We start from the raw sequence: 25,899 nt of genomic DNA, 5'->3' as shown, positions 1-25,899 counted from the left end.
ATCCCAGGCTCTATCTCAGAGCATGCACTCCTAGCTGGAGCACACTCACCCCATCTCACGCCTCACCCTTCTGGCCCAGCCTGGAGCCCCTCCTCCTCATCTGAATCCCTGATGTTTGTGCTCACTCCAGATCCTAGAGGGCCCCACAACATCTAATAGCCCTTGCCTCCAAAAGAGTTAATCCAGCGCTACCAACACACCTCCATGATACAATACATTGTCACTCCTTGCCCACCAGAACTACAATGAGTACAAATTCAGAAGTTTAGCCAGATCCACTTGATGTGAAGGATAAGAGCTTGGATGGAAAATTCACAAGCAAGGCCTCCACTCCATACATGGTGAAGCTGATTAAACTGGTTTAGTTGCCTAAATATTTTTTAAGTACCACCCTAAACAGCATAGCTACATCTACACTAGAGAGTTTTGTCGACAAGCCTCACAAAGTGTCCACACTAAAATATTGTCTGTTGACAGTAACTCGACAAACTTCTGCCTTTGCCCCACAAGGAAGAACGCCTTTCTCAACTGAATCTGTGGACAAAAATGCGGTGTGGATGTGCTGGGGGACCCCCATTGATAGACAGCACTTCCAGGTCACCGGGCAGCCCTGTCTGCTTTGCTTCCAGTTGGCTGTTTTGTCAAGATGGCAGCCTGGCCATACCCTGCCACCAGAGCAATCCACTTTCGTGGGTGGCCACAATCTGTCGACAGAAATTTTGTCAGAAGAGATCCTCCAACTGTAACTTCTATTCACAGATCACCGTAGTGTAGATGTAGCCAAGGACCACTATCCTGGCCTGGCTGAAGTAAATGGCAAAACTCCTACTGACTTTAATGGTGGAGGGAGAGGAGTTGTCCCCAAGATACTATATCGACCCATGTCAGGACAAAAAAAACCAATCGCGCTACATAACAACACCTATTGAAAAGCAGAATGTTAACTCTCCCTCTAAATACTTTTCTTGGAAGGGACATAATGCTTGAGCAGGGCTCTACACAGGACAGACTCCAGGACAGTTGCTGTTCTTACAGTTATACCTATCTTTTAGAGCTGGAATAGACCTTCAGGGGTCATTGAGTCCAGTCCCCTGCACTCACAGCAGCACCTATCACCAGCCCTGACAGATTTCCTTTCCATCTATTTGCCCCAGATCCCTAAATGGCCCCCCCTCAAGGACTGAGCTTGCAATCCTGGGTTTAGCAGGCCAGCGCCCAAAACACTGAGCTATCCCTCCCTCTTCTTGCAAGTCCTGTCTCCAAATACTGTATTGTGGGAGGTACATCACCACCGAGCCATGTCCAAGGGCTGGGTAGACTCCTGCTTCATTTTCTGCAGCTCTTTTCATACTGCTCCACCCACCCCAACCCCCCGAGTTCTGCTGGTTCCATTCAAAGGAAAACATGCATCCTGCACAGCTGAATCTCAGAGCAGCACAGGGCTAGAGCATACACCTGTAGTTATAGTGGTTAGCAGGTCACTGTTTCAGCCTGCAGTTGCTGAGAAAGGGAGCATAGTGAGGGGGCACCTTGGCTCCCAGTCAGGTGCTCAGTAGATAGAGCAAGTTCGTATTGGCGTGACAGGCGAGAGCTAGGGGTGGGATAATACAGGCTGCAGGTCAGGATTGAGGTACACTGTCAAAAAAAGTAATGGGGCGCCGGTATTGTTCAACAGTTTCTATAGATCAGGACTCAAATGCATGAGAAGAGCTGGAGAAGGGAACCTCGCACAGACCCTGGCTACGCAGTCTCTGAAAGTCAGACCTATAAATAACTGAGAGCAATATCATCTGAAGGAGCTTGTGCCATGCTGAGATCAGACCAGAAGAATTCTGAGGCCAATAAAGAACAGATCAGAAAGGGAGTTGAGTGGAGGAGTTTCCCAGGGCTTTGTCCTCAGTGTGCTGTGACTCTCTGGAGAACTCCGATGGATACTAAAGAAGTGAGGGGGCAGCTCCCTCATACTCAGAGATGTGTAGTCCAAGTTCGATCGGCCTTTCCCCCTAGATATTCTCATACAGAGTGCCACAGGACTCTTCTGGAGTTTCTTGCTGAGATTTCTACAAAATGGTAAGAAAAAAAGAAATGGAGGAAAATTATTCAAAAGAAGCCAAGCTGACCCCTAAGGAGAATTACCCTCTGCAATCCACGCCACTGGCACTGGCCGCTAGCGAGCCACAGAATGGAATTCACTCAGCCACTGGAATGTTGCTCCACCAAAGATGAATGTTAATAACCCTGCTCCGGGCAGAACAGTGCTTCCTATTTTCCACTGGTCCAAAAAAGCAATCCTCCTGGAAAGAGGAAGGGGATTGATCCTGGTGATTCCTAAAGTAAAAATAAATCGGTCTGGATTCTATGAAAGAGGAGTCCCCTGACCTCCCCAGTTGTATTTCCTCAGCAGTTGGATCTTTTCTGTGACTCTCTATTTGGCATAGACCAGGTTTCCCCACAGACCCAGACATTTTAAGCATAGGCTCATATAGGACCGTTGGAAGCAAGGTTAGAAAAGAGAGAAGGTGTATGAAGCCTTGTCTAGACTAGCATTTCCTCCATGGCATCAGCGGGAAACATTTTACAAAGGAAGCCAAGTGCAGACACTCCAAAGGGTGAATGTGCGCTAGAAAACAGACCTATTAATTACTAGCTGAACTGCAGTGCACCCATGCTAGCCTTCAAATTAAGGATGCAGTCATGCCCAGCATCCACACAGGGCATTTCTTGTAAACACGGCCATTCTGCTGGTGGTAACAACAGTGAGAGCCCTGGTCTAAACCAATCACTGCATTTTATTATCAGGTTGCCTTGGGCAACCATGAGCAGGATTAACTGGAAAGGGTGGTAAAAATCACTGGCAACTGCTATCTATTAGCTGTCTCAGTGTTACTTGCGTCAGTGAAATGGTTAGTGCAATCAAGGGTGAATGCAAGACAGTCCTAGGTGTTGGTGCAGCACGAGTGGCCAGCCTTGCTCAAAGCAAGTGCTGTCCTAATAGTGGTGCAAATAATTGCGGCATAGTCCTTGTAATTCCATGGGTGGGTGCATGATGTGTTACAGGTGAGTTAGGCGCTGCAGTGGTAGGTAGCACCCCGAGCCCTGTGAAGGCCATGAACAGTTTGGGCCAAATTTATCCACCCTGTTTCTGACGGAATTACACCACAAATTGCTCCCGCTCATCGTGTTTCTCACAACGTTTCAGTTTTCAGTCACTCTGTTCTCACAGCAGACAGAGGCTGGAACATACCCAGGCGCAAACCTGTCCATTCCATTCCTAACACTGTGCCTGCTAGACAAGCTCCCTCCACCACACCCCTGTCCCCTCACAGAGCTGAGTCTGGACACAGGCCACCTGGTAAGTGAGGGTGAGATTTAAAACATCACTACAGTACTCAAGTCTTTACTCTCCTCAGGGTGCAATCAGCTGAATGCTTGCCGGGAGGCTGCTTTTGCTGAGAGAGTTGCAGAAGGCTCTTACCATTTTTTTCTTCTTTTTCCTCTTCCCTGTTTTCCCAAAATCTTCATTTGTATTCCCAGCCATGTCTGGCTGTGCGTTTGTCGTGTCTTGAAGCTACAAGAGATGTACCATCATCACTCGGTAACAGCAGGCCATTTTGCCCTGGCCTCCTCTCTTCAAATAATCGACCCTTCAAATTAATTGGCTCGCGTGTGGCCGTGTCAGGGTTCTGATAACATGCAGAGTGCTCCATATTTAGCATGGAGCAACAGGGTATGTACACAGCATCTCAGCCCCCCAGCTGAATTACTCAGGTTGCCCGCAGAAGAGCAGTCATGATTAAAAGCCTACAGAGGAACGAATGGGATAAAAGGTAAATTGGGATCACCTGCGCTTGCCGTCTTAGAACACAGGAACTAGGGGCCTCAAGTGAAACTGAAAGGGGGCAAAAGTGTAACTAATAAAAAGGAAATAACTTTTTCACGCAGTGCACAGCTGGCCTGTGGATCCCACTGCCACAAGACATTAACTGAGGCTAAGAGCTTGGCATGATTCCAACAAGTACCAGCCATTTCTATGGCTAATGGGGCTATTCAATGTTGTAAATAGATTTTTCAAGTAAACAAGAGTTTTGGGAGGGATATGACTGCTTGCTTTGGGACATGTGCCAACCACTAACTATGCAGGGAGAGGAGGAAACATCTCCATAACTGTGACTGTGGGTTTTCTTCCTCTGCCTCTGTTTATTAAAGACAGCCATTGGGTTGATCCAATATGGTAGCTCCTGTTCTGCCGTGTTCCTAAGTCAACATGCATTTGGCAGGCCCGGGCCCACCGACAGGAGGCAGAGGGCTCAACTGCCCCAGGGCCTGGTGATCCTAAGAGGCTCAGAGCTCCTGGCTGCTGCTGCAGCTACTGTGACACTAGTGGCAGTCAGCATCCAGGCCCTTAAAATTGCCCCAGGCATGACAAAGCACCACTCACGTGGCTCTGAGGGCTCAGGGGATGGTGCTGTGGGCTGGCTGCCTCTAGCTTTGCCCCTTGCACCTGAGGCCCCATCCATTCTGGGGACATGAAGTGCCCCCTCCACACACACACACACACACTCACACACACACACACACACACTCCCCTTGCCCCAAGGCCTGCAGAAGCTGTCAGACCCCACCTGGGAAGGCCACACTCAGAATTGCATCTGTTTATGCCAGCAATGGATTTAGCCCTTAGGCACTCTCAAATCTACAATTTTCAACTTGCCCAAAAGGCTCAGGCCCAAAATGTTTAGTCAGAGACGAGAATATGAATAGAAATACTTCAGTGACAAAATAGAATTTCAGTACAATTAAGGGGTTTTTAGGAGGAGAGAGAGATTTTTATTTTTTATAACCAAAACATTTCCTTCATATCTTTGCAACCCAAACATACCAATGTCACGTTTAGGAACTGCGGGGAAGGTGCCCGGGGTTTAGGGCATCTGGAATTCAGCCAGTGCATTCTGTATGCAAAGTTGTAAAGAGTTTGGTAGTGGGAAACAATTGGTGTTAAGTATCTGAGGGGTAAAGAGCATGTTAGTCTGTATCTGCAAAAACAACACAAAGTCCTGTGGCACCTTATAGATGAACGGAGTTTTTGGAGCATAAGCTTTCGTGGGCAAAGACCCGCTTTGTGCATTCTTCTGACTGATGAAGTGGGTCTTTGCTCACGAAAGCTTATGCTCCAATAGATCTGTTAGTCTATGAGGTGCCAGAGGACTTCTTGTTGTAATTGGTATTAACTGGATTCCGGAGGTGGAAACAGCAGGCTGGAAGGAGTTTGCCAACAAAGGCCCTTTAAATGTGCTAACCTGATTTATTTTGCTTGTTCCTTTCTGTCCTTGTTCTGTTCTTATAGCTAAAGTGAAGTACCCTCATCCGTCATTAAAAAAGGCCTTTACTTACGAGTACTCGTTTAAACGAGGGACACATATATTTACCTTTGTTCACTGGACAACTGAAACCCTCCCCCCCAAAATAACACAAGCCTTACCCGACCCCTGCGGCTCCAACCCAACGCAGTCTAACCCCTCCACCGGCCCCTGCAGACCCAACCCGCCACAGCCTGACCACCCCTGCTGACTCCACGGCATCAACCTGCTGCAGCAGGACACCCCCCACCAGCCCCCCAGCCTGACCCCCTCCCCACTGGCCCTGCAGCCCCCAACCGCAGAAGCCTCACCCCCCACCCCCACCCCATGGACCCAACCTGCAGCAGCCTGAACTCCCTGCCCACCCCACAGACCCAACCTGCCACCAGGTTTTAACCCTCCCTCCCATTCATGGCCCCAAACTGCCCCTAGCCTTTAACCCTCCCCAACCCCCACCAAACCCAAGGTTCACTTAACTTTCAAAAGCAGCGCCACCTGCTGCCACTCCTTCCCCACGTTAAGAGCACTAGGAACCAATCAGAGCCTTTTACCTATATTTTACTGGGAATTTAGTGTCCCGCTTAGGAGTTTTCGCCTACGAGCACAAAGTTGGGAACCAGTTGTGCTCGTATAACGAGGGATGAGAGTATTTACTTATTGGAGCCAAGACACTTAATAAGCACAAAAACCAGAAAGTGAACCCAGGTGGAAACAAGGCACAACTCACCAAACCTTGCTCACTAGCCAAACTCGGTGCAAATAGTAATTGTCACAGTGTGGACAACGTCCACGCCGGAGAGAGATGGGGTGTAGGAACAAGGAGGAGAGTGGGTGCATGAAGCTGGGACGACTCAGCTTGCAAAGGCCCATGGACCAAGTTATAGGGATAACTGCAAGCCACTACACACCCCAAGGAGAGACACAGTGGTAGCAAGAGACCCAGCGTGTGTGTTAACTGGACCACACATAGTGGATGCCTTCTCTGTGGTGCCCAAGAGTGGCCTAGGTCAGAACGTGGTGAAGTAGGAAGACCTGGGTTCTGTGCCCCTCACCACTAGGCAAGGCTGCCACCAGAGATTCCAGCGGCTAGGCAGGGGATCCATCCCGCTCACAGTAATAAACAGCAACAAATGGGAAAGGACATAGAATCCAAAGTGTTCACAGTAGCACATCTAAAAATCTAACCTGCCCACTCACCCAAACAGCAGAAGATCAACCCACACGGCACAAGGACACCTGCACAGGAGTCCACCTTAGGGCAGTGCATTCTCCTGTTGAGACTGCTCCAAAGTGGTGCCTGCTATATGGGCAGGGTGGATTAACTCTCCTGTGGGCCCCGGGTTATTAGATTTTGTAGGGCCCCTATATACATGCCTTTTTCCTAATTTAAAACAAACTGATCACACTTGTGGCATGAAGGCTATTCATGCTATACTAAATTTACCTTTTAATTAACATAAAGCCATTCTGTGGTTACATTTCAGTCTTAAAAATGTAGAATGTAGGTGATTCAGAATAGCTGACATCTTCCCTTAGAAGAGGTGTTAGATTAGTTTCTTTCTGGGTGGAAACTTGGGTTCAGGAGCAGCTCCAGGCTGGTGCAGAGTCATGGGGCATGTGAGAGATGGAGGCTCAGGGAGGGAGTTTGATGCAGGAGGGGATTCTGACCTGAGGTAGAGGGTTGGGATGCAGGAGGGGTGTTGATGTGGATGCTAGCCAGGAGGTGCTTATCACAGGTGGCTCCCGGCTGGTGGCACAGCAGGGCTCAGGCAGGCTGCCTACATTCTGTAGCCTCATACCATTTCCAGAAGCAGCTGGCTGCTGGCACGTCTCCCTGCATCCCTGGAGAGAGGGGGGCAGCGTGTCGTCATGCACTGCCCATGCCCCCCAAGAGCCACCACAGCAGCTCCCATTGGTTGGTTCCCTGCCAATAGGGGCTGCAGGGCCAATGTTAGAGGAGACAGCAGTGCCCAGAGCCACCTCACCCTTCAGGGGTTGCAAAGACGTGACAGCTGTCTGTTTCCAGAGTGGCATGGGGCCACAGCGTGTAGGCAGCCTAACCGAGACCGGCTGCATCACTGGACTTTTATCAGGGTAGAGATTGCAGTTGACTGGTGGAGACTCCAGATCAACCAACTCTCTGTGATCAACAGGTTGGTGATTACTGATATAATTATGGATTCATTTTTATGTCTCCCCCGCCATGCTTAGCATGGGGCTACAGCTCCTAAAGCTCCTGCATTATTCTGGTCCTGCATTCAAGGTACAATTCTCCTCCTCCATCTATAGAAAGGGAAATAAGGACACAACCCAGGAAATTATAGACCTGTCCATTTAACTTCTGTGCCAGGAAAGATAATGGAGTAAATAAGTAAGGAACCCATTTGCAAACTTCTAGATGATGATGAGGTGATAGAAAATAGTCAGCACAGATCTGTAAAGAACAGATCATATCAACCAACCTGATCACTTTCTTTGACATCACAGTGGCACCTTACAGACGAACAGATATTATGGAGCGGAAGCCTTCGTAGGCAAAGACCCACTTCATCTGACAAAGCAGGTCTTTGCCCACAAAATCTTATGCTCTAAAATATCTATTGGTTTACAAGGTGCCACAGGACTTCTTGCTGTTTTTGAAGATACAGACAAACACAGCTACCTCTCTGATATCTGACAGCATAACAAGCCTGATGGACCTGGGGAAGCAAGTAGATGCGGTATAATTAGACTTTATTAAGGCTTTTGATACAGTCTTATATGTCCTTCTCATTAACAAACTAAGGGGGAAAAAAACTTGGATGGGGCTACTATAAGGTAGGTGCATAAATGGTTGGATAACCATTTCCAGAGAGTAGTTATCAATGGATCACAGTCATGCTGGAAGGACATAATCAATGGGTTTCCACTGCGATCAGTTTTGGAAGTGATTCTGTTCAATATCTTCATCAACGATTTACATAAAGGCATAGCAAGCATGCTTATAAAGTTTGCAGATGTTACCAGGCAGGAAGGGTTGCAAGTACTTTGGAGGATAGTGTTATAATTCAAAATGATCTGGACAGGCTGGAGAAATAGTCTGAGGTAAATAAAATGACATTCAATAAGTGAAAATGCAAAGTCAGAAAAACAATCAGTTGCACACATACAAAATGGGAAATGATGTCAAAGAAGGAGTACTGTGGAAAGGGATCTAGGGTTATAGTGAATCACAAACTAAATGAGAGTCAACAGTGTGACACTTGCAAAACAACCCATTCTGAGACTTATTAGCAGGAATGTTGTAAGTAAGAAATGAGAAATCAGCTGTATTCTGCGCTGAATAGGTCTCAACAGGAGTACTATATCCAGTGCTAGGTGCCACATTTAGGAAAGAGGTGGACAAATTAGAAAAAGTCCAAAGAAGAGTTACAAAAATGATTAAAGGCCTAGAAAACATGAGGGAAGATTGAAAAAATTGGGCTTGTTTAGTCTAGAAAAGAGAAGAGAGAAGGGAACATGATAACAGTTTTCAAGAACATAAAAGGGTTGTTATAAGGAGGAGGGAGAAAAATTATTCTCCTTAAACTCCTATGACAGGATAAGAAGCAATGGGCTTAAATTGCAGCAAGAGAGGCTTAAGTTGGATGTTAGGAAAAACTTCCTAATTGTCAGGGTGGTTAAGCACAGGAATAAATTGCCTGGGGAGGTTGTAGGATCTTCATTGTTGGAGATTTTTAAAAGCAGGTTATAGACACATGCAGTGCCGTTTGTGAAAAAAGAGGAGTTGGTATTCAGCTGGCTCCTTGCCCCCTCCCCACCCCCAGCCAATCCCATGGCTGGGGCTGCTGAGGGGCCGGTACTCAGTACTGGCAAGTACCAGCACATACAACACACTGGGCATATCTGTCTGGGATGGACTACATGGTCCTTGGTCCAGCCATGAGTGCAGGGGGCTGGACTTGATGACCTCTTCAGGTTCCTTCCAGTCCAAAGACTTTATTATTTTGTTAAGCAACTGATGCTTGTCAATCTGTTGAGCAGTGTTCCCGCTACCTTTTTTCCATCTGAGTTGAATAAATTTTGTTGTGTGCACCAAGGCAAGTGTGGAGGTGCACCACCAATAGAAACACACACTGCCCGCCGTGGGTGATCTGCTACTTAGCATCTGAATGTCTCCAGGGCAGCCAACCAATGGCTCAACTCACAGGGAACACTGCTCCTGAGCAGTTGCTCAAGAAGCATTCCACTCACTGTGGTTTTCACCTTGACCGTAAGGGGAAAACACACTTTCTATGGGGTTCAGAACAAGCTGAGCTCAGTTTCCTGGGCTGGCCAGCCTGCTCTTATTGTAAGCCCAGAATGCAAAAGGAGTGTGAATGGGCTGCTTATCTCCTTTCCCTGATCTCAGTGGCAACCAGGGGATTAGGTAAACCCTGGCAGAAGTTAGAGCAGGCTCACAGCTGTTCCACAATCTTGGTCCACTGACATGGCCCTCAGAGTGCAGTGACACTAGTCAGGGATGGCTGAAGTTTCGTAGTGTCCCAGCCATGCCCCTAGGCAGGGACTTCTTCCTGCTGGATGACTCTTCAGCTGTCTGATCTTTGCCTTACCTGAACAGTCCAAAAAGGCCATATTGGAGGCCAGGACAAGCCCATCTTCCAGAAAGCTCTGGTCTAATCTGCATACATGGAGGTTTCACCTGCTTGAAAGAATCTCACATCTCCCACCATGCCTCAGAGCAAACCTGACAACACAGCACCTAGATCTGCCAGGCCTCCCCAGATGAAGAACATTTGACAAACCAACTGTTTAAGCAGAGAGAAATGAGAGTTAACATGCAGGAGCTTAGCCCAGGAGCGGGAAGAACTCAGCCTTTCCTTTTCTGGGCGGGAGGAGTGGAAGCCGCAATTAGATTTACTGCCTTTGCAAAGGCACAGCAGCTCTGCGGTGGTTTCCCGGCTGTGCCTAGTTTCAAAGGGAACCCCCAGCAGGATGGGGTCAGGGTTACTTGAGGAGACTTACCTTCGCAGGGGGATTCTTCTCACGCGACAGGCTCTTTGTGTCATTCTCAAGGACAGAATAGACTTCAGCCTGATGGGATTCTAGGCACTGGTGTGGGGAGAGGAAATACAGTTTGTGTCATATGACAAACATGCAGTGCATAGAGGCTAAAACAGGTACAGTTGTCTGTCTGGGTCAGGGAGTCCCACGCATCCTAAATTTGAGTTCTGATGAGCTCAGACCCTGTGTCTGAAAGAGATCTGCACGTCTGCAAAAGTCCTGTTCTAAATCTGGGTGAGAGGAAACTGCTTCCTTCCTGCACTGGGCAGCCTTGTCCTTAATGTGATTTTGACTCATGGAGACACGAGGTTTTTTTTTTCTCTCTTGGATACAAAGCACAGGGCCCCTCCCACCTGCCTCCATCTACCTCAGTTTCTTCACAGCGAAGAACAAAACCCTCCATTATGGGGGGACATTCCCAACTCGGTGGGACAGGAGGTGAACCTTCAGTCAAGATGAGCTCTGGAGGGTACATTATGGCATTAGATGCATCTGATGAAGCAGGTCTTTGCCCACAAAAGCTTATGCTCCAAAGTATCTGTTAGTCTATAAAGTGCCACAGGACTTGTTGTTGCTGACATTAGTGTGCGCCTCGCCCCCAGGCACCAGTCATGGTCACGCTGGGCATTTGGGGAGGGGAAGAAAGGCTGAGCTGATGTCGTGCTGTGTAACGTGAGAGTAAAAGGCAGGACTGGCATCGTCACAATGGGGACAATCTGCATTTGTTTTCCAAGCTGGGAACTATTCTTCCTCCTCCGCCTTCTCAGCATGCAGAAATAACGTAGGAATGGTTACCCCCCGCCGCCTGCCCACATACACACTTACACTGTCTCTCACACACACTCTACATTACATATATACACCCACATGCTCCCCAAGAGTCAGAGCTTAAATTCAGCCAGATCTCTCTGGATTGGAGCACTGGCAAATATATTCAAACCTTGGCGGGGTGGGTGAGGGAGGAGTCTTCAACCTGGCTCCTAGCCAAAGCCCAGAGCCCCAAGGAGTGTTCCCTCTAATTTTCACCATCCTAGTGTAGGATAAATTTTGTTGTGTGCACTGAGGCACGTGCCGATGGGCACCACCAGTAGACACACACGCTGCCGGCTGTGGGCGCTTTGCTAATCAGCTGAGCGGCACCCGAAGCTCTCCTGCGCAGCTGCCCAAGTACTCAGCTTACAGGGAACATTGGCTCCAAGCCCCTGCATGTGCACCCCATATGGCAGATGCCATAACACCCAGGGTAACCCTCCGTACCAAAGCCCCATACCCTGGAGCACCCCCCCAAGGGGTGAAAGCCCTAAGGCTGACCACCCCACAGGTGAATTTGGAGCCCTGAATGGGGAGGTCGGGGCAGGGCTGATCTGGGAATTACCCTATGACAATTTAAGCCCTGCCCTGAGTACTCACAAACAGGTACACGCAGAAACACACGTGTGCATCCTACAACGCAGGAGCGTCTCCTTGTCCCTCAGATAATCGTGTGGCTAAAGAGGCCTATCAGCCTGAGTGATGCATATCACAATCAGAAGGACTTTTCTGGGGGTATTTCAAGGATGACAGCAGGTTGCCAAGGTGGCTGTTTCTCTGGCAACAAGAAGATGGGAGGAGCCTATGCAGGCAGGAGGGGCCCGTGCTGCGAGGGAGGGAGTGCACCCTGAGTGAGGCTGTCCTGTCTCCTAAAAACACCAGCAAGAGAAAAGCAATTGACTGGGGCTGATCCTGAGAGGTGCTGAGCCTCTATCACCCCATTCGCTTCTCTGGGAATGACAAAGGTTCAGAACCCCTCAGGATCAGGCTCAAAGTGATTAGGCCTTAAAGAAGAGCAGAGTGTGTTGGAAGGTATAATGCCTCTCTCGGCAGCGTTCTGTCGACCAAACAGCCGTGTAGATGCTCCAGGGCCCTGTTGTCAACAGACAGGGCTTCCGGTTCACCAGGCAGCCCTGTTTGCAGAGCTTCCAGTCAGCTATTCTGCCAACAGAATGCCAGGCAGTCTGGCTGCTCTGTTGACAGAGCAGATTTAGCTGACCATCCATCCCATTTTAGCCGGGACAGTCCCTTTTCTCAGGTCCCTGGAGAGCATCCCAACTTTTTTATAAAACAGGCTAATTGTCCCCTATGTTGCAAGCAGAGACCTGCCTTGTGAAGAGACAGCTCCTTAGGCAGCAGGGGCTGTCTGTTTAAAGAGCTGTCTGCAGGAGGCTGGTAGTTTCTTTAAGCAGATTATTTAAAGAAAAGAAAAAAAGCAGTCCAGTAGCACTTTAAAGACTGACAGAATAATTTATCAGGTGGTGAACTTTCGTGGGACAGACCCACTTCTTCAGATCAACTGAAGATCAACTCCTGAGCTGAAGAAGTGGGTCCGTTCCACCAAAGCTCGTCACCTAATAAATTATTTTGTTAGTCTTTAAAGCGCTACTGGACTGCTGTCTTGCTTCGATAGAATGCAGACTTACACAGCTACCTCTCTGTCACAGACTGTTTAAACACGCTGTTACCAGCAGCCCCAGGGGCGATGGGGGGCGGGGAGAGGTGGAGGAGGAGGGGCAGAGCCAGGCCGCATGGCTGCCATGCACTCTGCTCACGCTGCCTGAGAAAGACCGAGGAGGCTGTGTCTCAGATACTTCTTCCCACACACGCTGCTGGCAGGAAATAGGGTTGGGAGAGGGAGGGCAGAGCCCTATGGCAGGGAACAGGGGGCAGCCACCCAGGGGAAAGTGGGTACAGCTGCTGGAGAGTTGCATTTAGCTTGGTAGCCCACAGGCAGCGCAAATAGGCACGTCTCTAGGGTAAAGGGCAGCTGGGCCCAGGCCAGGAGTTAGATGGGGGGGTTCCTGGGTCTGGAGGAGTCCAATGAAGGGTGGGGGACAGGGCTCAGGAAGGAGCAGGACAGGAAGAAGGGGACAAGGAAGGTGAATCATGGAGGAGGGCTGGTGGGGCTGGATTAACTAGTTATGAGACCTCTGAGAGGTCAGGGTCCAACTTCTTAGAGGGACTAGTGGCATTCAGCCACCTGAGATTTTGTGAGGCCCCCTCAGACCTGGGGTGAGCGCAAACATCATGGGTCCAGAATATGGGAGAGGGTGCTCCAGGCTGGGCCAGAAGGCTGGGGTGTGAGATGCGGGATGGGTGCTCCAGCTAGCAGTGCATGCTCTGAGTTAAAGCTGGGGCTCAGGGGTTTGGGGTGTGGGAGGGGGCTCAGCCTGGCCAACTGACGGATGAGGAGCAAAGGGATAAGTGCCCAGGACCCAGGCAATTTAAAATGGCCTGAGAACCCCAGACCCTTTTAAATTACTCAGACAGGTGTGGCAGGTGGAACCCCCTCCTTTGGGGAGACCCACCCCCTTCCCCCACTCCATTCTTTCTGCCTGTGCCTTCCCTCAAAGACCACAACCTCACCACCCTCCGGGAGAAGGTAGAAAGAGGTGAGGTGATGGGAGAAATAGGGTAGGGAGTTTGGCTGCTCCACTTTGCCGAGGTGCACAGGGAAAGAATTCTATTTACAACAGAATTCTTTAGAAGTTTTGTAGCTATCTGAAACTGATCAATAATTTTTTTTAAAAAATACCCTGTGTTACTTTGCAATTTGGTACATGGTAAATTAAAAGCTGGAAGAACTTTACCAGAGATCCTGTTTATTTGACTTGTCAATTAGAGTTGGATTTCCAGAGAAGTGATTTCCATCAAGTTTTAGCATGGGTTTAGGGAGGGGTATTTGAACCATTGGGCTGCAGCCTGGAACTTAATCAGGCCTTGCCCTGGGGAAGGAAGGAGCTAGCTAGACCAGGTCCGCAGCAGGGAGGGGTGGTGGAGAGATGGGAGGAAGTGTCTCAGGGAGGTAGCCGTGTTAGTCTGTATCTTCACAAAACAAAATGCAGTCCTGTAGCACCTTAAAGACTACCAGTATTCTTATTAGGTTATGAGCTTTTATGGGACAGACTCGTTTCTTGCAAGGGGTGGCCCACTGGCAGCAACCAGGAAATAAAAAGGCACCATGCAGCCTGGGCATCTCTGAGGTGTAGAGGGGCAGCTGGGCCTAGTGGTTAGATGGGAGGTCAAGTCACTGTTTGGGAGAGCTAAACCCATGATGGGAGATGGCAGGAAGGCGCATCAGGGCAAGGGAAGAAGGTTTCCAAGTCTTTCAGGGCTGTACCTCTCATGGGGACTTATAAGTTACAAGCTCTGAAAATCCTGTTTCCAGAGTGAGGTATAAGAATGTAGGTCTGTTGTGCACAGACTGGTGGCAGGTTGGAAGGTTTGGCCATGGGCTTGGATGGTAGGTATGTGGTGTATGTGTGTGTGGCTATTAGACGTTAGGCTGTGCTGTACCGAATACATTGAGGTATTGGAAGGTATCAGGTGTAGAATAAGATATTGTTTTGCTTTGAAAGCTAAGGGTTTATCTGTCCTAAATCCACTGACTCCCGTGAAATTAAAGGGGGTGGGAGAGAATTGGCCTAGTAGGTTTCATTCTCTTTTTATACTGCTGCAAAAACATCCAATGGCTTACATTGTCCCAGAACCCGGCTCCAGGGCTCCTCCCTGCTTCCAGCCTCCTATTCTGCCTCCTGAATACACATCCAGCCCTGATTTTAAGTAGCTCACTCACATACCCCAGCCCTTCCCCACATACCCCTCCCCCCAGCCTTCTGCACCTCTCTCTTGCTCATACTACCAGCCCACTCTCCGGAGGACAGCAAGAAGAGGACGAGACAGGCGCTTTTATAGAGCAATAACCACTCAACCGTAGGTTTGTGGGCTCAGTCAACTTACTGTTATTTTGAATGTTGGTACTGCACAGTTCTCATGGATTGCCATTGAACTCGCTTAACTCCAAGCAATTTAGCAGGTGTCCTGTATTTCACTTAGGGAAATATTTTCACTCTAAGCAGATTGCTCTTTTGATCTGCTTTTAAGTGTAGACGTGATCTTTTGACAGAAGTTTTCCTGGGAAATCCCTTCCAACAGTGATGTCTGTCAACAGATGCGTCTTGTGTAGACGTGGTCTTAGTGTCCTCAACAAGCCATTTGTGGGGAAAATACCCATGTGCACATGTATGGAGCTCCCCGCAACTCTGCTGCCTCTCATGTCCTCTCCAGTAGCTGGTTACCAAACCTCTTGCCCTGGGCATTTTTCTCCCAGCAGCCAAGCTCATCCAGCACCCTCAGGACCTGACCAGTGTCAGATGAAAGCATTTGCTGGACCATGGGACGTCAGTTATTTTCTAGCACATTACTAACACTTCCACTGCTTACTGGGCTCTTAGGAGACATAGGGGACAATTACAGCTAAGTAACAGCACAGAACACTGAGAGCCAGACTAGTGGGTGGAAACAACCTTAATGGCACCATGGGAAACTTGGCCACACCCGTGATAAGTGGCTGCCTGGCTAACTACAATCATGCTGGATTACAGATGTTGCTTAGCTCCGGCTTTGAGAGGTTCAACCGGTATTGTGCAGCAACCAGCCCCAGCACCACACTAGTTTCTCAGAGGGTAGGTGGAACCAAGGGCAGTGCTTCAAGCCCCACAACATTCCTTTTCTCCCTGTCCTGTTTGATCAGCTAGAGACACATTCGCTAGCACGCAGGCAGAGGAGTGCAGGCTGCACTCTGGGTAGATGTGGTGGAGGAGGCACTTGTCCCTGGTTAGTCCCAGTGGGTGGCACCTTTTCATTCTGCCCATGACTCCATAGGGCCCTCAGCAGCTAAAGCATTCCAAGAGACAATAACTGAGTGATGCTAACAGGGAAATTAGCCTTGCCCCATTTGAAGCTAATCCCACTATACCTTGGGGGCTATTCCTGCCAGTTCCTAGCTGCCCATGGAGCAGGAGCAGTGGTGGAGATGCACCATCATACCAACCAGCCCTTCCTGGGGCCACTTTCACAAATCTGACCCAGTGTTGAAAACACTGTTCAAATCTGGCCTGTTATATTAAGCTTTGTGTAAGCACCTTCAACATGTTGGAACAGGTAATTAAGATGGAGTGGAGGACACCTGACACTGCTTACTGAGCGAGGAATGGGTTGCAATTTTGGGTTAATCTCCTTGCAGAAATCACCCACTTTTACAGGAAAAACCCTCCAATTTTACTAAAAAGTTGAATTAAAAGGACATTTATTTCTAAAGGCAAAAGAATTATTAGTTTAATTCCTCTCCCACAAATTATTACTCTGCTATTTCCAGCTGAGGGTTTTTTTTTAAAAAGTCAGTTCCAGAAATTAAAAACCAAACCAAACCCTAATGGACTCAGAAGAGCCCTTGAAATGTGAGCTAGGAAAGCCCCAGTCCATCCTCGTGACCACAGCAGCATGCCACCGTGAGGAGCAGCACATTAGCATTCCCTTTAATAAACCCTCCAGAGCTTTGTACAGCCGCAAATGTTTCATACAACTGAGCTTCCATCTCTCGCCTCCTGAGACTTATCTAGTCCAGTCCAGATCTCATGCTCAAAAAAGGCTTCCTGACGGTCAGCCAATACTCTGCTCACTTTCACCCTTTACTCCTCCCACATTTGTCCTGCTGACCATCTGAAGCAATTCCTTCCCCTCCTTGGGGAAAGAGCTGCATTGCCACCATCAAGGGAGGGGACTGGAAACAACTGCCCTGGGCCAGTCTCAGGATTGGTGAAAGGATGTCAGTTTTGTTCTGAGCTGCAGGTGGGAAAAGTTATTGCAAGGTGATAGCCTAAGAGGATGCCTCAACTCCTTGCCAGCCCTCTCTTTAGAACCAAGTTCATCCTTATTTTGAGGTGGATGGACTGCATTGTGTCTATCTTCCACCCGCCCCTCCCCCCAGATCATGCTCTTTCCATGGGTGCTGTGCTGGTGTACACATGGAGGTCTAGAAGTAAGCCTCACTGGGGAGAAGGGTAATTCTGGTACTCACAGCATAGAAGGAACCAGATGGTTCTGAGCTTTCTGCAGGGACTTGGGCTCCTGTACTCAGGTCTGGGAACTTTTGGAGGCAGCTGCTCCCAGGGAACACCACCTACGTAGGACGAGAACAACGAGACACTAAATGACAGGTCTGCTGAAAACATTCGCAATTCCACAGTGCGAAACAAATGTTTGCATGGTTGTACTTAACCCGGGATCAGTGATCATTAGTAAATCACATTTCTGTAGCACTTTCATCACAAAGGACCACTTTGAAAACAGTGGGCTGAACCCTCCTGTTGTACCAATGTTGTAGACAGGAAATGAAGCATGCCCATCCCAGCTGCAACTGTAAGGGGTGTGTTAGAGGGGCAGAATGCAAGTACAGGTTGAACCTCTCTAATCTGGAATTCTCTCCTCTGGCAACATCTGTAATCCAGCATGATTTTAGTTAGCTGGACGACCTCTTATCACTGGTGTGGCCAAGTTTCCCATGGTCCCATAAAGTTTGTTTCCAGCCCTCAGTCCTGGCTCTCAGTGTTCTGCGCTGTTATTTAGCTGTAATTTACCCCTACATGTCTTCTAAGAGCCCAGTAGGCAGTGGAATATGTTAGACAATATTGACCTCCCGTCATCTGGCAAATTCTCTCATTCGACACCAGGCAAGTCCTGAGGGTTCCAGACGAGAGAGGTTCAACCTGTACTTAAAATGGCACTCGGTCAGAAAACTAGGGCTGACATCACTACAGTGCCAAGAGACCTTTTATGGGTCAGCAATACACTGAGGCATTGTTGTACTACTGCCTTGAAGGAAGATAACCTTTTCTGGAATCACCACTGCCATTTCCTGCAACAAATGAATCTTCCGTAATGCTCTCACATTCAAATTCAGGCCAAATCTAACCCTGCTGAGCTTGTGAGCTCTGACAAAGTCACGCCCTCAGATTTTTTATATATAGAAAGGACAGAAATGTAAGCTGCAGCATAAAACATAACAATATTGATCCACTTGCTTCAGGACTGTATTGAGGGGGTTTCCTATTGTGAAAGTGAGTGTCACATTACCCACGTGGCACAGGGAAACCATTACTACCACAACCACTCTTGTGGCTGAGGCAAATTGTTAAGAAAAAGCAGAAGTATTTGAAAAGCAATCCTGTCCTATGCTTGGAAAGAAGCAGTATGACATTTGTCTCATCGCACATGCAGATGATAAACTATTTTCCAATCTATTAGTAACTAGGGATAAACGTGTAAATCTTCAAGCCTGGATAACGTGCATAAAGAAATTCGGTGGCCAGCATCATACGGTAGGCCAGCCTAGAATTCCCCTCTGGTTTAAAATGAAGCAAAGAAATCCATGAGCCTGAAGCACAAGATAAAGAAGCTTGAACTTACTTGCCTATGATGGCAAATAGAAAAGCCTGACCATTTTCCTACACACCACTCCCTGAGCTCCCTTCTGCATCAGTTTGCAGTCTGTGATGCTCCTCTGAGTTTGTCTATATAGGAAGTTACTCCAGAATGTTTATTCTTGACTGTGGGGGACACAGATTTATTGAGCCCCTGGGCAAAGGGGTTGGGGCATTCCATGCTCCTGGAAGAGGTGGGACCTCGGACAGAAGGGGTGGGATTAGGGCAGCCAGCCCTCAACACCACCTGGAGTGTGCCACAGAACCCTGCCAACCTTTAGTCCTACCCACAGTGCACAGCACGGCGCTCTCTGATGGCACTTTAAAGGGCTCAGGGCTCTGGCTAGTGCCACTCCTGTGGTAGCAGCATCAGCATCCAGGAGACCTGCACTCTTTTGAATTTCTAGGCCCCGGAGCAATTACCCCCTCTGCTCCTCCCCGTGCCGAGCTTGCTTGATTAGCCCCATGTATGGATGCTCATATTCCAGAGTGAGTGCCATACTTTGAATTAGCTTAATCCCCTTTGGATTCACCTATAGTCCTGATTCATTTTCATAGGTGGACAAATTTAAAAAGGCACAGCCCTGAACTCTCAGCCTTCCCAATCCTGGAGACTGAAGAGGCTGGGAGCCTCTTGGAAAGATGCCTGTGTCTCTGCAAAACTCAGCTGCAGGCTTCAGTTGTGCCACGGCCATATCCTTCCCTTTACCATCCCCATCCCAGCACAAGCCCCACAAACTATCTTCCACGAATGTCTTTCCTTGTTTTTAACCCAGTTACAACTTAGGCCTTTCCAACATCTTCTGACAACACGTTCCACAAGTTTTCTGTGCATTGTGTGAAGATGTTTCTCCTTTTCTTTGTTTTAAACGTACCACCCCTTATTTCATGAGGTGAACCCGTCTTCTATTATGAACAGGAGTATACAACACTTTCTCCACACTCTTCAAAATTTTAGAGATCTCTCCTATTCCCTCCTTAGTTATCTCTTTCCCAAGCTGAAAAGTCCCAGTGTTTTTTTTAACCTATCCTCAAAGGGAAGCTGGACTTCACCCTTCACCCCTTGGTTGACCTTCTCGGTACCTTTTCCATTTCTAATATATCATTTTTAAGATGGAGCATCCAGAACTACATGCCATATTCAAGATGCCAGCGTACCATAGACTTGCATACAGGCATTATGGTATTTACAGCCATATTATCTGTCCCTTTCCCAATGCTGCCCAACATTCAGTTAGCTTTTTTGCCTCTGGCTGCACGTCGAGTAGGTTTTCAAGAATTATCCACCATGACTCCAAGCTCTCAGCTCACACTCTGATGCCAGCCAATACCTGTATAATCCGCCAGGAAAGCAGGTCTCTCACCTGCCCCTCCTGGCTGATCTGCATGGGGATGTTGAGATTTCGGAATCCTGGGTTCTGCTCCAGGCTCTTGAGGGGAGTGTGCTCCCATGAGCACAGACGGTGATGCCCCTGTTTCATCTAGACCCAAGCCCTTCTGCCCCAACTTCACTAGTCTGTTCCTAACTTGGCCCCGACTCTTCCTCGCCCTGGCGCCACACCACAGGTTCCCCCTGCCCCAGCTCTTCATCCCAGCCCAGTCTTCTCCTTCAAGTTCTGATCTTCCCTGGCTGTGGCTGCCAGTCCCAGTCTCCTTCCCCAGGCTTCTCCTCTCAGGCTCCCTGCATTCTCTTTGTCCCAGTCTCCTTGTCCAACCACGGCCTGGAGCCCATTTCCTGCCCAGTCCCAGTCTCCCTCACCCCTTTTCTCCACTTCCTTGTTCAGGCACTCCCCATATCCGTCCCAGGCTCCTTGTCCCATTCCGTTTCCTCCACTGCACACCTTCCCCAGGGCTTAGCTCTTGCCCTTCTACCTTCCAGGCTTGCTGCTTCTCCACCGCGCTGCTTGGGTACTGGCAGGGAGGAAGCACAGGAGCGAGTCTATGGGCTCTCAGTTCCCAGGCCTGGTGCCACAGCCAGCTGCAGCACGAAGCGATGGCAGGGAAAGTCCTGCTCAGCCCAACTGGGCTGCTGCAAGCTCAGCTGCTCTTTGGGGATAATGCACACACAGTCTGGCTGACACAAGGAACTTTTAATATGAACAAAACAGCATTTTCCCCCCTTCATCTTGTTCACTGCTACAACTGAACCATTTCTGCTGAAACTAGGATTCCCATATTTGACCTTTCAGAAAAGAGGACACCCCTGAGAGGGAGCATCTCTGTATTTGTATCTAGTCGCTCATCTCGTATTGATGCACTACATGTACTATAGCACATTAATACAGGGTATATTAATCAGGGTAGATACTGATACAGAGACACTTCCTCTCAGGGGTGTCCTCTTTTTTACATGGTAACCCTGGTACTGTACAACTTAACGAACAAACAGCTTGAGGTAGGCTGTTAAAATTTCAATCCAAACAGCGCAAGTTTGGTAAAGTTATTAACTACTGCAAACAGGGTCACATAATGGACAGCGTCAAGAAACCTGAGCTACAGGCATCGCTATCTGCTCCGCCCGTAATACTTATCTCATGACTTGCCTTTCTCTTCCACAGCAGCAGCACGGTTTCAATGATGCTCAGGATGGCAAGGATAGTGGTCAGAGCGAGGAGAAAGTTCCATGTGGAGGGGGTGGGCTCTGTGTAACCTCTGTCTGCGAAGAGGAAGGCAAAGAATTCATGGCCTGGGTGGAAGTGAGAAGTCACTGCTCATTTCTACACCCGCAAGATTTTCATTCCATGTCTGTCGGTGGGATAAAGCTCACAAGCAGCTCTGAAGAACTCAACTGTTTATATAGATTCCTCTTTAAATCACATCCTGGGTGAACGTGAAAGGTCCCAGAACTGAGGTAATGCCTTGACTATGGTGAAGATCGACCCGCTGAGGATCGATCTGGCGGGGTTCGATTTCACGCACCTGCTAAGAATGCACAAAATAAAATTATCTTTGACTGTCGACCCCTGTGCTCCTTAATACAGCGAGGGGTAAGGGAGGTTGATGGAAGAGTTTCTCCTGTCGACCTCCCGCTGTGTGGACAGCCAGGTAAGTCAATTGTAGATAAGTCACTTCTAGCTACGCAGTTGCCATAGCTAGAATCGTGTACTAACAATAGACTTTAATGTCTAATATAGACCTGGCCTAAGGCTGCTAGTGCTGCACAGAATGAGAGACAGATAGGCCCTTGCAAGCTTTCCTAATCCTTCTGACTTTGCTACTGTACTTCAGGCCTGACACCGCACTTTCTGCTGCTCCACTCCTGAACCCCTCCGTCCCCTACCTCCCAGATCAACACAAAAGACAGAGGAAGAAGTAGACTGGGCAAGACAAGGGTGGCACATTACAGCACAGGAAACAGGGACATATGACAGGTGGATAAATCAAGTGGTAGAAAAGCCGTGAAGGTCTTTGAAAGCGAGTGCTAAAAGAATGAGTTTGATATGGTGTAAGACAGGGAGTCAGTGGGGAGATGCAAAGAGCGGGTAATGTGGTTAGAACAGCAAGTGAAGAAGATGATGTTTGCAGCTGCACTCAGTACAGATTAGAGTAAGGTGGCACTCCTAGATGACATAGCTTTGTTGCCAAAACTTTGTAGTGTAAACCAGGCCTTAGCCTCTCTGTGTCTCCATTGCCCCAATAATACTGTTTTACCTCTTTTGTAAAACACTTTGACATTTGTGGATGAAAAGTGCTACCCAAGTGCTCGGTCTGACTAACCCCCCAGCTTGTTTTGATGTCAAGAAAAATGGCAAAAAATCACCCTTTTATGGAGAAACTCCCGCCAGTTCTTAGCTTTTCACAAGTCCTCTTCTGATCTCTTCCAGGCTAGGGGAGGTACAATGGGAGCTTACCTCTAACAAGAATGAAAACCCCATTTCCTGTTCTTGTTACGCTTGTCCACTTTGCTTGACAGTAGTAGGTGCCGGTAGCAACAGACCTTCTTATTTTATATTCATAAGTCTTCTCGATTGTCTGATTCTCCTTCTCAGCAGGGATTGCTTCAGATACTGTATATGAGCCGATTGTAGTTTTCTTGCTTTCTGAGTTCACCCAGTAATAATTGATTGAGAAGGTGGTGTAGTCTGTCCTGTAGGGGAAGCTCACCTGGCACTTCACATTTATCACTTCATTGGCAAAAGCAACCCGGATCAGAGAGTCTTGCCGCACTGAGACCTCTCCTGCAACCTGCCATCCTACCCAATAGGAGACAGTCATTAGCAACCTCCCCCTACCCTCTTTATCTCTCACATAGACGCAGATACACACACACACTGAAATCACAGAATCATAGAACGCTAGGACTGGAAGTGACCTCGAGAGGCCATCGAGTCCAGCCCCCTGCTCCAATGGCAGGACCAAGTACTGTCTAGACCATCCCTGATAGACACTTATCTAACCTGTTCTTAAATATCTCCAGCGATGGAGATTCTACCACCTCCCTAGATGTCTCAGCACAGGGTCTGCACCCAGCTCTGCTGCATCCAGGATTGTCAGGGATAGGATGATGCTGGACTCTGTGGACCACTGGCCTGTTTTGGCCAGGCAAGGCCCGGGAGAGCGACAGGTCTTTTAGACAAACAGTGTGTGATTTGTGATACACTTCCAATCCCAGGTGTCCCCCCCTCTTTTGTGAGTTCTTCTCTAGAAACGTGAGGAAGGCAGGAGGAAGTGGACTGATTACTCACTATGTGCAGATATGTTCTGGATGACAAAAGGGGAAAGCAGTTTACTAAAATTAACTCATGACGGATGCTCCGTATAATGCATCCTCTAAAATCCCACGCCCCTGTGGCAGAGTGCAAACGGTCGTGTCAGCGTCACTGTGGATTTGGTACCTGGGCTGTGAGAGAAAGGAAGGAAACTGCACATGCTGCATGCAGGCCAGAAGGAGAGCATGCAAAATATTCAGAGGATGCAGCTTCGTTGTTCAAAACTTTTGCCTCTCTACACAGCAAAGCAAAGAGCGAGTCAGCACATCGGATACAGGCACCGTGCTGCTCTGCTGCTGCTGTGTGTGATGATATCTCTTTAAGGGAGAGGGGAGATAGTTCCCATGATTGTTGTCAGGCTGTTGGAAGGATAGCTGCTGGTGCAATTCACCACACGCTGCTATATCGGAAGTTACAACAGAGGTTGCAAAAGCAAAGAGCGGATACTGCTTCCAGGCTCGTTCCCTTTTCTGCTTAGCATAAAGAAAAACAGCTAAAGGGGAAATGCCCATGGAAAGTCCATTTCCCATGGTAGGAGCCCCCATCCCCTTGGTGTCAAGAGGCGGATTCTAACCCCAGACAGCCTTGATCCTTTTACGTTAGCCCCTGCAGGTCCCATCACAAAGCATCTGACATAATAATGAATAAAGAACATGAGGAGTGTTGACAGCATTTTATAAGTTATCAAAATCATCCGTGCAGCTCCGGCCAACTGCTTTTATTTCTGATTTTCTGCCACTGTTCCCTCGATAAATAATGGGGGAGGGTAGACCTCCGTCACCACCATACTTGGACTCTGCGGAAGATCAGCTGGAAATTGGCCCCTCAAGTTGCAGGGCAGCTGCTGCCCTTTTCTCTACAGACAAATTGCACCGTCTTCCAAACTGCACCTAACCTTTACTGGCCTAGAAGGAAATTAGACTCTGTGAATACCATGCCTCAGTGATCTTCCCTTATTATCCCCTTTGGGCAGTGAGTCAGAACCTTGTGGACAAGTCTGTCTACACAATAGGGTTTTTGATTCTTTCAGCAATACAGGAATTGGGGGATAGAATTATAATGAGACAAGCGGAGGGGCCAAGCTTTGCTAGTTTTGATGGGATTCTCTGACATCTTGCATTCTATACACTATGAAATCTGAGCTCGGTGTGATGGTATCATGTTGTGACTCCACATTGGAACGCCAGCATCCCATTTACCGAACAACCACATTTGAGAAGTGACAACCCAAAATGAAAGGATCTAAAGGCAAGCTGCTGAGATGAGTTCTGGGGTGGGGTGATGGAGGACGAACAAGAGCACAGTCTACAAGTATCTTCAGGGTAATCATGCTGATGAAGGAGACGCCCCTGCAGATGCTACAAAAAAGGAGCGAGGGGAGGAAATTAAGGGAAAGTTTGGGTTACAGCACTGGGAACAGTTTCTAACCATAAAAGCAACTCAGCTGCAAGCTACCCCCAAGAGAAATGCTCAGAGTGCCATCACGGCAGAGTCAGGAGCAGGTTAGAGATGATGTTACAATGAGGAATGTATTGAGATATGGTCCAAAATGCAACGGTGGTGTAGGAAGACCAATGCTTTGAATGGTCTCTTCTGACCCTACGTTCAAGTCTAAGGTGGGATGATTCATCCTCTTCCTCCTCATCAATTCATCCTGGATAACAATGCCAAGCTTTACACGAACCTGGCTTTCACACAAGCCATTACAAAGTGCCACTGAAACAAGGCTGATGCCTACCCTACCCCAAGCCATTCGCTCAAGAAGAACTCATCACAAAGGACCTGAACCTTTTTAGTTAGGACCCAGTACTACTTCCATCTTCCCACTCCCTGGCTGGCTGTGTTTTTATGAGCTCCTCAAAGACTGAATGTTTAAAAGAGACAAATAGCAGTAACGGGTAAATTCCTACAAGGGAATCCCTAGAGATTAACAAAAGACACCAGCTGAACAAAATGCAGTAAGGCGACCAATGAGACCATTAACAAAAAGCACATTTTACCTCCATGCTGAAGGATGCTGAGAAGAAGGAATATGGCATTTAGAGCAGAGGCCATGCTAGGCTCAAGGATGGTAAGAAAACAACCAGCTCTGAGGCGCCAAGAGAAGAGAGAAGTTGTTGTGAGTCAGGTGTCTCTACAGAGGAGGTATTTCTCCCTTCCCCTTTGTAAGGGAAGAGGCGGGGGAAGCAGCAGGATGGATACACAGTGCAATAGGCAGGCTGTTCCTGGTAGACATGGCTCCCTTCTGCTTTTCAGCTGGACTCCTCCCTGCCTCTGTTGTTGTTTTAAACTGCTGCACTGGTGTTACATCAATCAGCTGATGATCACAGCTGCCTTAAACAGATTGTAAATGCAAGAATTTTTGTCTCCTAATGTCTGTAAAACATCAGGCACCTGTGTGAAGTATCCAGATGGCCACCCCATGGTGGCTGCACAGCCTGGACTAGGACCTTGCTGCTGCTGGTGCAGTTTACCGGGAATATTGTCAGAGAACAG

The 25,899-nt window shown here is 48.3% G+C and overlaps 1 protein-coding gene across 1 annotated transcript; it reads right to left on the bottom strand.

Moving 5' to 3' along the window:
* Positions 1 to 25,458, bottom strand: NFAM1 (NFAT activating protein with ITAM motif 1). The gene is made up of 7 exons (XM_075010465.1): positions 25,404 to 25,458; positions 22,546 to 22,887; positions 21,238 to 21,350; positions 17,293 to 17,394; positions 10,362 to 10,448; positions 3,476 to 3,568; positions 1 to 2,060 (listed from the first exon to the last, which is right to left on the bottom strand). Exons 1-7 carry the CDS (start codon positions 25,456 to 25,458, stop codon positions 2,004 to 2,006), a joined length of 849 nt encoding a protein of 282 aa, XP_074866566.1. The 3' UTR covers positions 1 to 2,003.
* Between the last annotated feature and the right edge of the window lie 441 nt (positions 25,459 to 25,899).

Source organism: Carettochelys insculpta, chromosome 1, assembly GCF_033958435.1.
Source record: "Carettochelys insculpta isolate YL-2023 chromosome 1, ASM3395843v1, whole genome shotgun sequence".
NCBI classification, from domain to species: Eukaryota; Metazoa; Chordata; order Testudines; family Carettochelyidae; genus Carettochelys; species Carettochelys insculpta.
The sequence above is the reverse complement of the archived record's forward strand: the minus strand, read 5'-3'. Positions and strand labels throughout refer to the sequence as shown.

Bases quoted from the DNA above. Each gene is read 5' to 3' on its own strand.
- NFAM1 (XM_075010465.1), bottom strand. From the start codon at position 25,458: ATGGCCTCTGCTCTAAATGCCATATTCCTTCTTCTCAGCATCCTTCAG. The intron at 17,395-21,237 runs GCAAGTCATGAG...CGTCCTACGTAG, and splicing joins TGCTGCTGTGGAAGAGAAAG to GTGGTGTTCCCTGGGAGCAG. The intron at 2,061-3,475 runs GTAAGAGCCTTC...ACCATTTTGTAG, and splicing joins GGAAAAAGAAGAAAAAAATG to AAATCTCAGCAAGAAACTCC.